This window comes from Epinephelus fuscoguttatus, linkage group LG5 (genome assembly GCF_011397635.1).
Source record: "Epinephelus fuscoguttatus linkage group LG5, E.fuscoguttatus.final_Chr_v1".
NCBI lineage: Eukaryota > Metazoa > Chordata > Actinopteri > Perciformes > Serranidae > Epinephelus > Epinephelus fuscoguttatus.
Window position 1 is genome coordinate 16,744,868 of NC_064756.1, and position 14,609 is coordinate 16,759,476.

General features: G+C 40.1%; 1 protein-coding gene across 2 annotated transcripts; it reads right to left on the bottom strand.

The window, feature by feature from the left end:
* Nucleotides 1-7,013: 7,013 nt before the first annotated feature.
* On the bottom strand, nt 7,014-13,154 carry folr (folate receptor). 2 transcript variants are annotated; one of them, XM_049577203.1, is made up of 5 exons: nt 12,995-13,154; nt 9,023-9,155; nt 8,676-8,864; nt 7,622-7,757; nt 7,014-7,362 (listed from the first exon to the last, which is right to left on the bottom strand). In XM_049577203.1, the coding sequence occupies exons 2-5, from the start codon at nt 9,149-9,151 to the stop codon at nt 7,085-7,087; spliced, it is 732 nt and encodes a 243-aa protein (XP_049433160.1). In that variant the 5' UTR covers nt 9,152-9,155; nt 12,995-13,154; the 3' UTR covers nt 7,014-7,084. The 2 variants fall into 2 exon arrangements, with proteins under 2 accessions (XP_049433160.1, XP_049433161.1); XM_049577204.1 differs by lacking the exon at nt 12,995-13,154 and adding an exon at nt 9,654-9,668.
* Between the last annotated feature and the right edge of the window lie 1,455 nt (nt 13,155-14,609).

The window sequence follows — 14,609 nt, forward strand, 5'->3', positions numbered from 1 at the left end:
AAGTTCAATATGCATAACTTCCTGTTAGGATTTTCAAAATAAAACAGTTGATGACGACTTTAAATTGAGACATTTTATTTCGGTGGGAAAGTCACTATAGTCTGTTTCCTGTTATGTCTATGTGTTAGCTAGCTTGACAGTGCTCTTAAGGATGAAGAGAAAGAGAGGAGGAAAAGAGGGATGGAGAGAAGAAGTAAAGGCCAGGTAACATGGGTCACTTTCAAGTACAGTAAACTACCTAAAACTCTAAAGACTACACTTACAAGTTAAGAACTTGTTATAGCTGTCTGCAATATTTCTATGAGGAAAATATGATGAAAAGTAAAATAATGTAGAAATATTGGACCTTCAAACACATCAAGTCAACTTTTTTATATCGTACATTTAATTTAACAAGTGTAAACTCAATGTGCTTAAGATACATCATACACGACAAACATAAAATATACGATAAAAACAAATAGAGTAAGAAGGTACTATTATTATCATTATTCTTAAAAAAGGGGAGATAATAACAATAAATACTAATTCCTAAAACAAATAAAAATACACATACAAACCTAACCAAAAGCTTGTGAAAAAAGATATGTTTCTAGTTTGCTTTTAAAGGAGCTGAGTCTGGGCATGCCCAAAAATACAACCATACTGGCGAGAGATTGCAGCTGAGATTTATAAGATAATTAGGACGGATTTAGTCTATTCATTTGTCATGTAATACTTAGGAAAAATACTTGAAACTTTCTCAAACAAGTATTTATCAAAGATACTTTTGGCAAGTAGCAGGAAAGCCATGACTCTTGTTGGTTGCAATGGTTGCAAGTTGATCCTCCAACATTGGCCCAATGGCTGGGGATTATAGACGAAATATACTGTATGGAAAGACTTACTTTTATTTTAAGACTTGAGATGGGAAAATGTACAAAATACTGGGAGAAATGGATTGTGTACAAACACTGTTGAAAAAAGTGTGATACCATATGCCTGGATGTAGGTGAAATATGCACTGGGATTTGACTGTGTAGCACCCATGACGACCTCATGTTCTTTCTTTCTTAATTAAAAAATGAGTTAAAAGAGAGAACACTGTTATAGCAGTTCATGTGGAAGACAATTCCAACCCTTTCAACATGAAAAGTAAACTCTATTGTGGGAATATTTTCATTAAAAGTCAAAAATATAATATAATACAACATCCTTAAACCATGTTTGTTGTTACACCCTTATTTATTTAGGAACAGTACTCTTATTACCAGCATGAGAAAATCAACATGCCACATGGCTTTCCTTGGAAGCTCTGTGAGCAGTGGATTTTTCAGTCTCAGGTGTGCCCATCTTAGTCATCTCAGACCAATAACAACAACTGTTTTATGTAAAGCACAATTGTATTAGCAATGCAATGACATATTTGGTGACCAGCTGCTTGTGTTTAAAGAGCCCAAGATATAACACCTCATTTGCCCCATTTTACCTGATGTTCGAAATGACCTGACTTCATGCTAATAGAGGAGAAGCAGTGGAGGAAAGTAACTATTTACTTATCTTCTTGACAGTTATGTAGTAAATTTTATGCAGCTTTATACTCTGCTACATTCAAAGAGAAATATTGTACGTTGTACTCCACTATGTTTATCTGACAGCTTTAGTCACTAGTGGCTTTGCAGGTTCAGATTTTACATACAAAATGTGGTCAACAAATAAAGTATAATGCAGCTGTATTCAGTTAAACATACCAGCACTTTGACCACCTACAATATTGAAATGCTACATACACGCATGCATATATCATAACTGTCCAATAATATGAAAGGGGTCAGTTGAGGTGGTTTGGCCATCTGATAGGATGGCTCCTGGGCATGTCCCGTTAGAGGTGTTCTGGGCACGTTCCACAGGTAAGAGTCCCTGGGGCAGACCCAGAACACACTGGAGGGGCTATATATCTCATCTGGCCTGGGAACAGCTTGGGATCCCCCAGGAGGAGCTGGAAAGTGTTAGTGGGGAGCTTTGCTTTGCCTGCTGCCCCCTGAACCTGGCCCCAGATAAGCATATGAAAATGACCGGAGGGCTTTCCTATTTGAATATCAGTGTGACCTGCAGCCACCGAGGAGGCCAGCCTGCTGCAATTTCTCCAGCTTCAATCCAGTTATGTAATCCTTTTGTTTTCCAGACCACACACACACACACACACACACACACACACACACACACACACACACCCCTGCAAGGTGTAACTGTCCACCTAGAGGCCAGACTGGAAAAACACAGGAAACAGTCAACCCAACACACACTGCACATTATGTATTTTTCTCTCTAGTTGTCCACAAAAAGTCTGACTCCTAAAATGTGGTGGAGACACACACACACACACACACACACACACACACACACACACACACACACACACACACACACAAGGAAAAAGAAAGTTGGAGTCAAAGTGAGGAGAGAGGGTTAGAGTTGAGCGGGGTGGTGTGTGTGTGTGTGTGTGTGTGTGTGTGTGTGTGTGTGTGTGTGTGTGTGTGTGTGTTGCCAATGACCTCAGAAAAGCTGAGTATTAATAGCCACAGGGACAGCAGCCATCCCAATTCTATTTCTGACTATGGCATCACACTGTGTATGCCTGTGTGTGTGTGTGTGTGTGTGTGTGTGTGTGTGTGTGTGTGTGTGTGTGTGTGTGTGTGTGTGTGTTGACTGTAAAAGACTGTAAAAGCATGTGGCTTTACAATTTGTCTGCATGCAGGGATCGTAAAAGGGTGCTGCAAGATGTGACATCGTAATAAAACTATAATTGGTCAGCAATTCATCTTAAAAAGAAATTATTTTGCCCTTTTTTTTGCATCTTTCTGTAACTGTCTGGTAACTCTGGAACAGGAGTTAAAGTCTGTAGCCACACTAAAAACACAGTGAAAGCTGTGGTGCTCATTAAAAACCCCAGAAACCAGATTCTAAAATAGATGAATAATGTATAGACAACTTTTGTAAAGTTGTGCCTGAGGGTCAAGCCAGAGAACAGGCCATGCTGCTCCCTTTACATACCCAATCTTGATGAGAGGGTCACTTAAGCCACTTTATAGGGGCTACACTATTCTGTGTGGACATCTCAGAGTCAGCTGTCCAGGTTCAACTTTACATCCTTAGACTCAGCTATAAATGCAGGAGTTTAGCCCAACTTCTAGCATGTTATGACACGTAGTAGTTAAAGCAGCAGTGTGTGTGATTCAGTGGCATCTGTCGGTGAGGATTGCAGACTGCACCCATCTGAAACTTCTCCCATGTGCCAGGCGTAACCTCCCAGTTAGGATTCCTGCAGTGTTCATTGTTCAGGAGTTTGTTTGTTTTTTACCAGGCGTGGAATTATCCGCAGAGATCTCTTCCTCACCATGACAAACGGACCAGGTGATTAAAACTGCTGAAAACTCTGCGCTCTCTCAAAATCTGTGCTTTTCCTATATTGTTTGGTTCATTGCAGAGTGGCTGCTAACTATGCTGGCTAACACAAAAACGCTAATCTGTCTAGAGCCAGTGTTTGGTGCCCGTGGACGAGGAGCTGCTCCCTATGTAGATAGAATCCAGTGGTTTCCTAAATGATGGATCATCTTCCAAAAGTAGGTTGCAGGTCCATTTTGACTGGACCTCAAGTGACTCACAAACATGTCAGTTTGTAAAAAACACACTTTATTTTTAGATAGAGTGAATTTCCAGCGCAAGCTTTTATTTTGAAGTGTCGTCTCCTGTTGTAGAGTGAAATAACAGACAGCTACTTAACAGATATCGCCAAATGCTAGTATGATGCTGAATGTAGTAAACTTTGTGGACCTGAAACTAAATGACTATGGAAAAATGTGGACACCGTGGCTGGACCAGTTGGGAACCACTGATATAACGGCTCATTCTAAATTGACGAAAACGCAATTCTTATTTTCAGGTGATTTTACAGTAAAGAAAACATTCTTTTTATATTATAATCAATTTCTTCCAATATATACCCTTAAATCACATACACTGGGCCTTTAAATAGTGTTCATATCAAAACCAAAATAGTGATGATATCTGATCATGGCCAATTCTTCCATAATATCTGACATATTAAAATACTATCTGCTAAACATGCAAGTATCTGAAAAGCAAACTCCCATGGATGCCCCACATCAGCTGACGTCCACCATCCAAGATACAGTAATGTAATAGTTTTGCTCTTCTGTGCCCAGAACAGCATTATTGCACTGTTCATGTAGTATTTCAGTTTCTCTTGTTATGAGTAACACTTGCATTTAGCGTCTTTACATGTCTAAAGGCTTCAGAGCAGGAAAATGCTGAAGGTAATGTAAACTGTGTTGCATGAATTGAGGGGATTATGACAAATTGTTAGTGTTTGTTGAATCCTAGAATAAGTATTCTTTTAGTTCAACATAGAAAATACTGGAACATTGTCATACTCATGTTTGAATAAAGCTGGTGGATAAATTATGACCGTAGCATTAACAAACAAAGGCCACACCTCTCTTTGCATAAACTGTTTAATTGCTATTGCTATTTAATTGCAGCTGCTGCCTTAACAAACATTTCAACAGGAAAAACCAAAAGGAGCAATTTAGAATTTTTATGTTGTCAAGTTTTAAACGGTCTATAGGAGCTTTAGGCATGTAGTTCATGCAGAGAAAAGAGACAGGAAAGACTGGCCTGGGGTTCACAGCTGATCTTGCAATGTGAAATTACACAGTGGTATCATCAGGAAGGATGTTATTATCAGCTTCAGAAATGTAGCAGCACTTTGACATGACTGATCTCTGACACAAGGTAGGGCCACACTTTTAAAATATAACAATACTGTGGACTGCATCTTTCATTTTTTTAAATGTACGATATTAATCATCTCAGAACGTGAATATAGAAGTACAGAGTGCACAAAAGCTGCTAGATATATATCAGCCAACATGATGATCAGCCAAGCTCCTCTCAGCTCAGGTCTTGTACACACACCAGCCAACCAATCACAAGACTTATTCAAAGACCTGACAGAACACATTAAGACGTGGCACTGACACACACATATGTAAACTCATGCCCATCACACACACACAAGCACATACACACAAACTGTGTGACACAGGAACTCACTTAAACATAGGGGGAGGAAGTGAGACATTAACACACCCTCACTCTTTCTCTCTTTTTCTTTCTCTCTTTCCCTCTGTCACACACACACATACACACACACACACACACACACACCCAAGGGACTGGAACTCCATAATTACCAAGCAGTGGAGCCCACTAACCACTAGCTGGCCCAGAGTGGTCATGTGACGGTGTGATCACTGGGGCCCGGTGTAGAGAAACATTTTCCCTGAATGCAGATCCTGGGTCTGTTTTACGGTTTCCTCGCTGGTGGTTGAGGTTATGAAGGGGTTATTAAACTGATCCATAGTTTGCACTCACAGAAATATCATCCCAGTGCTGTGCAGTACAGTATGTGGCAAGTCACTTCATGCCTTGTCCAGATGCAAACATTTGATTTTGTTTTATTTTCTTTATCTGTACAAATTTTCAAATCTATTATACTTTTTTTTTAACACGTGAAACTGCTGTCCTGCCTTTATTTCGGCTAATTTTCCGTTTGAGTGGGGAAACAATTATGTAGTTTTTCATGTTTTGCTATTTTTTTATTATGATGGAGAAAGCAAAACTGTGTTTGTCTTTCATGTTTCCAAATAGGACAGTTGAGAAACCAACACAGTTCATGTTGAATTTGATCCCATTCATTCACACCATGAGGACATTTCCCAGTGTTCATGTAGCAAATGATCACAGCGCCATGGATACAGGCTTGATGTTTGGATCGACAAGAAATTATGAGGAAATTAATAAGAAAATAATAACGTAAGAAGGAAATTAAAAATTCACCAGGAACTGCAAAACACAAAAAATAAAACAGGGGGAGAGTAAAGACTGGTAAATTATTTGCCTCCCCCGTAGTGATGTGCATCAGATGTACTGCACATTACTGTCTGTTGTTCTAGTACTAAGGCAGACCGTTTCCAGATGTTCTTTAAAGATCTTTTTATTTTACCAAGTTATCAAATTTATGACAAACAGTGGTAGAGTGGTTAGCATTGTCACCTCACAGTGAGAGGGTTCCTGGTTTGAACCCTGGGGTGGGGGAGCCCTTCTGTGTGGAGTTTGCATGCTCTCCCTATATTAGCAAGGTTTTCTCTATACTCTGGGTTTTCTCCCACAGTCCAAAGACATGCAGGTTAATTGGTGACTCTAAATTGCCCGTAGGCGTGAAAGTGAGTGCAAATGGTTGTCTGTCTCTATGTGTCAGCCTTGTGATAGTCAGAGGACCCTAACAGAATAAGCGGTTACAGAAAATGAATGAATATCAAATTTAATGAATTATACAGTGACATAACTTCTACTTTATTGTTGAACATTGTTGAACTTGCAAGTGGGGGCTTCAGTCACCATACAAGGTGGGGACTAGCTCACCTAGCACCACCAAGCTAGCTAACATGGTCTGTGTATTACTGTGAGTAACTGGGTCATGATTTCTGGAAAGAGACATCGCTGTTGAGTTTTTCCAAATGTATTTTGTACATCTAGTTCCATTATATTGGAAAGAAGGCAGACATCTCTATGACATATATCTCCAACAGTGTTGGAGATATATGTCATAGAGATGTCTATGACATAGAGATGAAGGCAGACATCTCTATGACATATATCTCCAACAGTGTTGGAGATATATGTCATAGAGATGTCTGCCTGTTTAGGTTTGAGTTACAGAGTGTCGGCAACACTCTGTAACTCAAACCTAAACAATCTAGATTTATGAATAGCACTGCAGGTAAGAGGAAAATGTGTATTTTTTTTATTTACTACTATACTGCAAGAAAAGAACATAGACAATCATTACCAGAAATTTTGTAAGGTGATCAGTGAATCTCATTTTAGTTAGGTGGAGCAAGCCAGAGGGGTCTTACCATCACTTAGGAGACTAACTGACTCAAAAGGAGACAAGAGGAGCATTTGAAAGCAGTTTTATTGGCACCTCAAAGCTGATACAGGGTAGGTCAATGATATCATTTTAGTGCATCATTACAGAGAAAGATGCAAAAGCCAGGAGGAGTAGAGTCGTCAAGGCAAAGCTTTGTTTTCCTGGCTGTGCAGTGTTTAGGTAGTACGCGGCTACCTTCTTGTTGGGGTTCTCCCCAGTGAACCACAGCTGCATGCAGCGTCCTGAGGTTTTGGTGTAAGTGGTATAAAGGTAGGAATTGGACCAGATTTGTTCACACATGGACTTGGGTGTGGGGTAAACTTCGGTCCACTTTCTGCATTTACTGTCCTTAGGGCATTGGTTGGTACCTGTAGGTGAGACAGAGGGGAGGAATTTGCATTGAAATTTAGTGATTACCTGGCAACAAGTAAAAGCAGTGTAATGGAAGATCTCTGTATGTGTTTATGAGTGAGTCACTGCATGGCACTGTGTGCACATAGTCAAAAGTGTTTTTTGGGTAGGACAAGTGTGTTAATGTGGATTCAAATGTATGATTATTCTGAGTAGGTCTGTGTGTACCTACTGGTTTGTGTGTGCACGCATGTGTGTGTGTGTTTATATACCAACCTGAGCTCCAGTCCCACCCTTTGTGCCAGTCAGTCTTGCAGGTGATCTCATTCTTGCAGTCTTCCCACCATTCGTGGCAGTCCTCTTTACACAGAGGCACATCCAAGATACGCTCCTTACGCCAGCTCTGATCCACCTACACACACACACACGATTGACTAGTTTATATGATCCATAATTTCAGAACACAAGTGATGTACACCGATGAGCTAAAACATTAAAACCACTGGCCGATGACATGAATAACATCGATCGTGTCATTACAATCCAGTGTTCTGCTGGGAAACCTTGGGTCCAACCCCTGACCCCATTGCAGACAAAGTAACCCCGTCATAGCAACAGCATTCCTCAAAGGCAGTGGCCTCCCCAGTAGGGACAATGCCACAACATAAACACAACTCACGAGTGGCCAAAGAAATGTGACAAAGAGCTCCTGCCATCCACCTGGCCTCCACATTCCCCAGATCCCAATCTAATCTGGCAACTGTAGGACGTGCCGGTACCCCACCTCACAACCCATAGGGCTCAAGGGATCCACCAATGCCCTGATGCCAGACATCCCCCAGATGTCCATGCTTCAACAGGTCAGAGCCAGGTCAGATTCAAGGAGGTTCCACTGTGAATTGAGGGAACCTCTGGAGTGCTGGCACGTCCCAGGAATGCTTGATCAGGAATTTGAAGGTTGATGTCTTGAGATGTCATTGGACTAAAGGTTTCCTGGTTTACCTGACAGTGGTTTTAATGTTTTGGCTGATTAGTGTATGACAAGAATTAAACTCTCTGCCCTTACAGTTACAATATGATCTGTCAGGAGAGTTATAAAAAGCATCCACAAATTAAACTGGGGCACATTACAAAGTCTCTATTTAGAACTTGATCTGCTGGTTAATTACTATGATGACACTGGCAACAAACTGTATGTGGATTTAATTGGTCTGCCTCTCAGTCGTTTCATCTTCTTATGCTGCCATCTAGTGCTGCAATTGGCTAAACACAGATACAAGAGAGAGAGAGAGAGAAGAGAGAGAGAGAAGAGAGAGAGCACAATACACACTTTCTGTATCCAGGGTCCCAGGTGTGGTGAACACTCATAGAAGCAGGTGTCCTGTATGAAGTGTTTCTTGCACTGATGGCTCATGATACCACAGTGATTCCAGTTGAAGTTGTACAGGTAAGAGTTATCATCGTGGGCTTCTTCACTGGTGTTTGCAGTACAGCATGCATTGTCTTTCCACGGAGCACACTGGAAAGAGGAGGACAAAAGAGGGGTCATTTTATGCTGCTTTTTTCTCCGCCCCACGTCTGGATTGGCTGTGACAACATGATCAGAAGCTTCAGATGAGGAAAAAAACATCCCACTTCCCCAGCATTTGATTTGCTTGAGACATTTATGTTCATCACCTGAAGATAAAGTTGTCCCTCAGGGCCAGGGTTTACTTTGTGGTGTTTGGCGTCCATGCACATGTTGAGTTTGTCCAGAGACAGAGTGCCACTGGAGAGGGCAAGCAGCAAGGCCAGGATGACCCACATGGCTCTGCAGCAGGGAGGCATTAACATACATTAACTGGTGGGAAAAATAATGGGATGACAGCCAACATACAGTACTGGTCAAAAGCTGAAATGCCTATCAAAGGCATGCCCTGTAACCTCTAACCTGAGTAAAACACACACTGTAAAGATGCTGTTGACCCCTGGAATGGATGAACACCAGACAAAAGTCTTCATACCTCAGCTGTAGTTTTATTGTGGGCAGACATTGCTGTAGTAAAGGTCAGGTTTTAGCATCCCAATAGAGGTTTATTACACAAAATGAGTGACAACGGCTCAGTGAGTCACCTCCCCTAAATGGAAGTTAAGCACTGACTCACAAAAGTAGGTGGCGAAAACAAAAAAAATTCCATCATACATAACCATACAAACTCCAGCCCCTTCACAAATCAAGCGACACAAGATTATGTAAGCATAAAAGGAACTTAAAATCAGCTTAACAGCACTAAAACACAGGAAGTACCACAAGAGCAATGTTCCGTACCTCTCCCATGGAGCAAAACCGCAAAAGGGAGGAGGCAAGGCGGAAGAAACCGCTTTATAGGTGGGGTACCCCCAAAGGTGAACGTAGGGTACAAAAACTGGTTATCAAACGTTCCACATATTGTGTACGGAGGCCTAAGCATGTCAGGTAATAACAACTGAATCAATTTTTTTTAAAGATTTTTTTTTTTTTTTAAAGCAGAGCTCCTTAAAGTAACAGAGCATTACACATATTTTAATATCATTATTTAATCACTGTGTGTTCCACAAACTAATCCCAACCAGTTTAGACTCTTTTTATGCTCAAGTTCCTGGTTAGTTTTACTCAATTAAAATAAAAAGTATAGTGCAGCTGGTCAGCTTTAAAGCCTGCTCAGATTCAGTTTTACTAGGAACTTACTTAGCTTTCCCACTTTGTTAAAGTGCAGTAAACAAAACATGCTTATATCTAAAGTGCAGCTTAAACAATTTTACTCAACTCCAATGGCATTGGTTATTTCTTTAGCGCAATGGTCAGGGAAAACACTCTTTCTTTTTAAACGACGACGATATCGTAGTTTGCACCAGATTGCTTTTTCTAGTCGTGCTGGTTAACGTTCAAACTCGGGTGGTATCGCTTTAGATGCGTTAGCATGTTAGACGTGTTTCCAAGTACATACCCGACCGCTGTTCTGCAGTGTCAGCACAGTGCTTTTGTCTTGTCCACTTGTTTATTTCCATCTTCGTATTTTACCCTGAAACCAAAGTAGGGATGCACCAAAATGAAAATTTGTGGCCGAAGTGGAAGCTGAATATTATTAAACGCTTGGCCGAATACCGAGTACCGAATACCGAATATCATTGTTTAGTTTTTCATTAGTTTTTGCAAATGAACCCCCTCCAGATTAGTGTTGTCACGGTACCAAATTGGGACCCACTGTGCGATACCAATGAAGATATCATGGTTCTGAGTAGTATCAGGATACCACAGCGAAAATGAGGCAGATGTGCCTTTTGTCATTTATGAAAAGATAAATCACTTTTCTATAATACATCAATGATATTTCAATGGAATAACTGACTTATTCATACTTCAAAAACAACATCAATAAGTGATTAACATAGGGGGGGTCAAAATAAAATAAATAAATAAAATAAAAATCAACCAGCAACCCTCCTCCCCTGACAGTCCCTTCATAAGTAATGAAGAGTCCCTAAAGTGCGTTGAGGTTTGTGGGCCGTTACCTGCCCCAAAGACAGAAATGTGAACAGCTCCTCTGACACATCACATAGAACTGTGTTAGGCTGGCTCAGCTGTTCAGGTACTTCTGGGCAGTCATGACACCAAGAAGAGGATATTATTGGAACCGATTTCTCCGTCGCCTGGTAAGCCGATGGCCGCCGTATTTGACAGGATTACATTAAGCCTATTTTGCTCGCTCAAAACTATTTTTAGTCGCAAATGCGAGTGCCGTGATGGGCGGTTCGCCACACTGCCGCCATTTTATTGCGCCCGTCATGGCACGCCGTTTGATTGCATTATCAAAACAAGCCGCTATTATTCGGCCTTGCTTTTAACTTATTCCACCGAATACCGAATGTGTGGGGTTTTTTTTGCAATATTCGGCCGAATATATTCGGTTACCGGTTAACTAGATATTTAAAAGGGTTCGGCTCGCAAAAACGGAATTAAAATAAAACAAAATAAAATAGGCTAAAATAATAGCCTATCCTGCGCCCAGTAATTCGGTACAGGGTCGGAAAGGGTACCGAAAGTCGCGTACCGAACGGTTCGACACAAATACATGTACCGTTACGGCCCTACTTAATATGTATCCATTGCATAATAGATAAATGGCTGTCATCAATTATATTGTTAACTGTTATTTTCTGAAGATGGAAGACCGTGTTGGCACAAGCAGGACACAGCTGCTGTCCACAGCGAAGGGCCATCACCTAAAGGGATGTTCATTCACCCTATTTTCTCAGCTTTCTTTTTGGGAGCGTACAATTTACTTTGTGTCAGTTACACTGGATATAAAGATGGACCACGTGTCTCCTCTTCCTCCTACTATACAAAGATGAAGCCAAAATATCCTGGCTAGGGGCACTTGCATCCTGCGCTGGTGACGTCATTTGGAGCCAGTCTGCACAGTAGTGATTGGGAAGGAGCTGCGGTATCTAGTTTCCACTCATACAAAATAACACTGGATCATACAGCAGCATGATAAGACCTAACTAAAATGACAGAAACTATCTTTGGGAAAAATTAGCTTAAGGTGTAGGCTGCTTTGATTTTTTTTGTGTGGCCCATTTCCCGCTATCACCAGGGGGAACGGGGTTTCTGGCCTATATTGCAGCCAGCCACTAGGGGGAGCTCTCACGTCCATCTTTATACACAGTAAAGGTTTTTGCCCAAGATGTGCTCAAGAAAAGAAATAAAGCGAACTTGTTGAGCAGCGTAAATACCCATTTTTTGCCCCTATCTTTACACAGCTTCTTAAAAACAAATTTGTTGTGATTATTTGTGTTTTCTCCTTTTTTCCCCACAGTTACTCCCATAATTACAAAGTTTCTTTGGACAAAACAACCAAAACTCTGTCATTAAGTTTTGTAAAATCTATAAGCAGAGAGAACTGTAGAAATTGTAGTGTTTTGCTGAGGCATGTAAAGTGCATTTTCTTTCAAAAATTACAATCTGAAGTACAACATTTCAAAAATGAACAAAAAATCTGTCAGGAAGTTGGTGATATAATAGCCTTTAAACAAATGATCAATGTGACAAAGTAAGTCAGACTGAGAGAGATGTAAATCTCTTACAAACAAAACCTATTTACAAGCGTCAGCTCAAACTTTGACTGGTGTTAGAGGTAATGTCCTGTAACATAATATCTGATGGACATTGGCCTACTGAGACAAGCATGTTATTCAGGTTCTGACGTGAAACACACAGGTGTATAACTCACCTGTAACATTAAAACGCAACAGCTTTATTTAAGAATTAGAATCTGATGGTTTTTCACTGCAGTAAAGGTTTTTGTTTCCCCTCTGTAGCATTCAGTTTTGCTCTCATTTCAATGTGACAAATCATCCAAAACTGGGAAGTCACAGCAAAGATACTTACAAATAAACTATATATATATTTACATTGCTGGATGTAACACAAAAAAGCCAAACAAAGAGACTGTAGATGTAACAGAAATAACTGAAGAACCCCTTAAGCCCTCTTCCCTCACTTATTAGAATTTAAAACATACCCTACAACCTAAATACATTTATTTGTATTCATAATGACTTCATGTGGCATCTCATTTAGACACCAATGAAGACTTCAACAATCAATAATGAACAGATTTACATTACCCTGTAATGAATCCTTCCTGAAGTGATGATCCTACAAATCGGAGTCTCGAGTCACCTCTTACACACTTCTCAAGACCAAATAAGCGACATCTGCGCACAAATATGTGTGTGAATGTTTCCAAAGTCCAAAGTCTGCTTCATTTGTGAGGGTGCTTGAGATAGAACGAAGGAATGCGAAAGAGGTGGTGGGTATTTGGTTATCAGAATTTTATTACATCTTTGTTTGTCTTATCTCAAGGTCTTCCCTTGCTCTCTCTCTCTCTCTCTCTCTCTCTCTCTTTCTTACACACACACACACACACACACACACACACGCACACTTGACATTTGATGTGACATGTTAGTGTGACTTGGGAAGGCAGGAAGAGGAGTAAAAAAAGGGGCAGTTAAGATAAGTTTCTGCTGCATCTGTGTTGGTCATCTCGTGATTCAAATAAAACTTTTAATGTTAGGCTACAAACACGTTGAAGTGGGCGCTTAATTTGTACAAGTGTCGGTTCAGCAGCTTTCTCACTGTTGGACTTGAAGATAGAGTCAGTGTACGTTTTGATTTCATTGATGAGTAACAAAAATAAAGGTTAATAATTAATATATTCAGATTAATCCACCAGTATGGTTTGTCATTAGCATAAGCGTGGACTTCAATGACATAACTTGGACTCAAGTCAAACAAGAAAGACTTGCAGCCTGACTTGGACTTTAACACCAATGACTCGTGATTTCACTTGAACTTGAGCATTTTGAAATCAAAATACTTGACACCTTTCCCCATGCAAAGATTAGAAAGTATGGCATTTAAAGTAGTTTTTAGGTGTTTTCATTTAGACATAAAACATAAAGAGTGCAACAACATACAATATTACTTTCAAGGAAGACTAGTCTAACAGAAAATATTGTGCAAATTTGGGAAGAGAACATCTATGGACATTTTTTCCAGTATAAAATGAGTTTGCAAGAAATCAGGACAGAGACACACAAAATTCATTCTGTTGTAGTACTGATGGATAGCGCTATATGAAAGTGCAATGTCAGCCCTACTTTTATTATTATTAGCCAGTTGTTTTAACAAATGTGTTTTAAACAAAAAAATCGAATTTTGAAAAGCGTTCATGATATTTGTAAATTTTAATATATTATTTAGGCTACCTGTTATTAAAATGGCACAACATCTGGTGGTGAAGAGCACACTGCGACTTATTTAAGACTCGAAACTCAAAGTTTCTGATGTGATACAAGAGTCGGGACTTGTTAGTCTTGACTTGGAACTTGAATCAGCACTTGCCTGTCCTGTCTTTGGACTGGACTTGGGATTTGAGTGCAAAGACTTCAGACTTGAAAACAATGACTCGGACCTGCACTTTTGGTAACAACTTTAGTTCCTACATTCCCTATTGCCAAATGCTCTGTGTGAAACAAAAGAAGAATGTAATAAATTCAGTCTTCTTCCTTTATATTTATTTACAATGCAATTTATTGGTCGAAAAATTAACACTCAGGTTCACAGATGGAGGAAAATGCCCATATCATTACCATTTATATTGTTAACAACAGGTGTCCCTCACTGTTGATTGACATATTAATCAGTATTTTTTCGACAAACTACATCAGATAATAT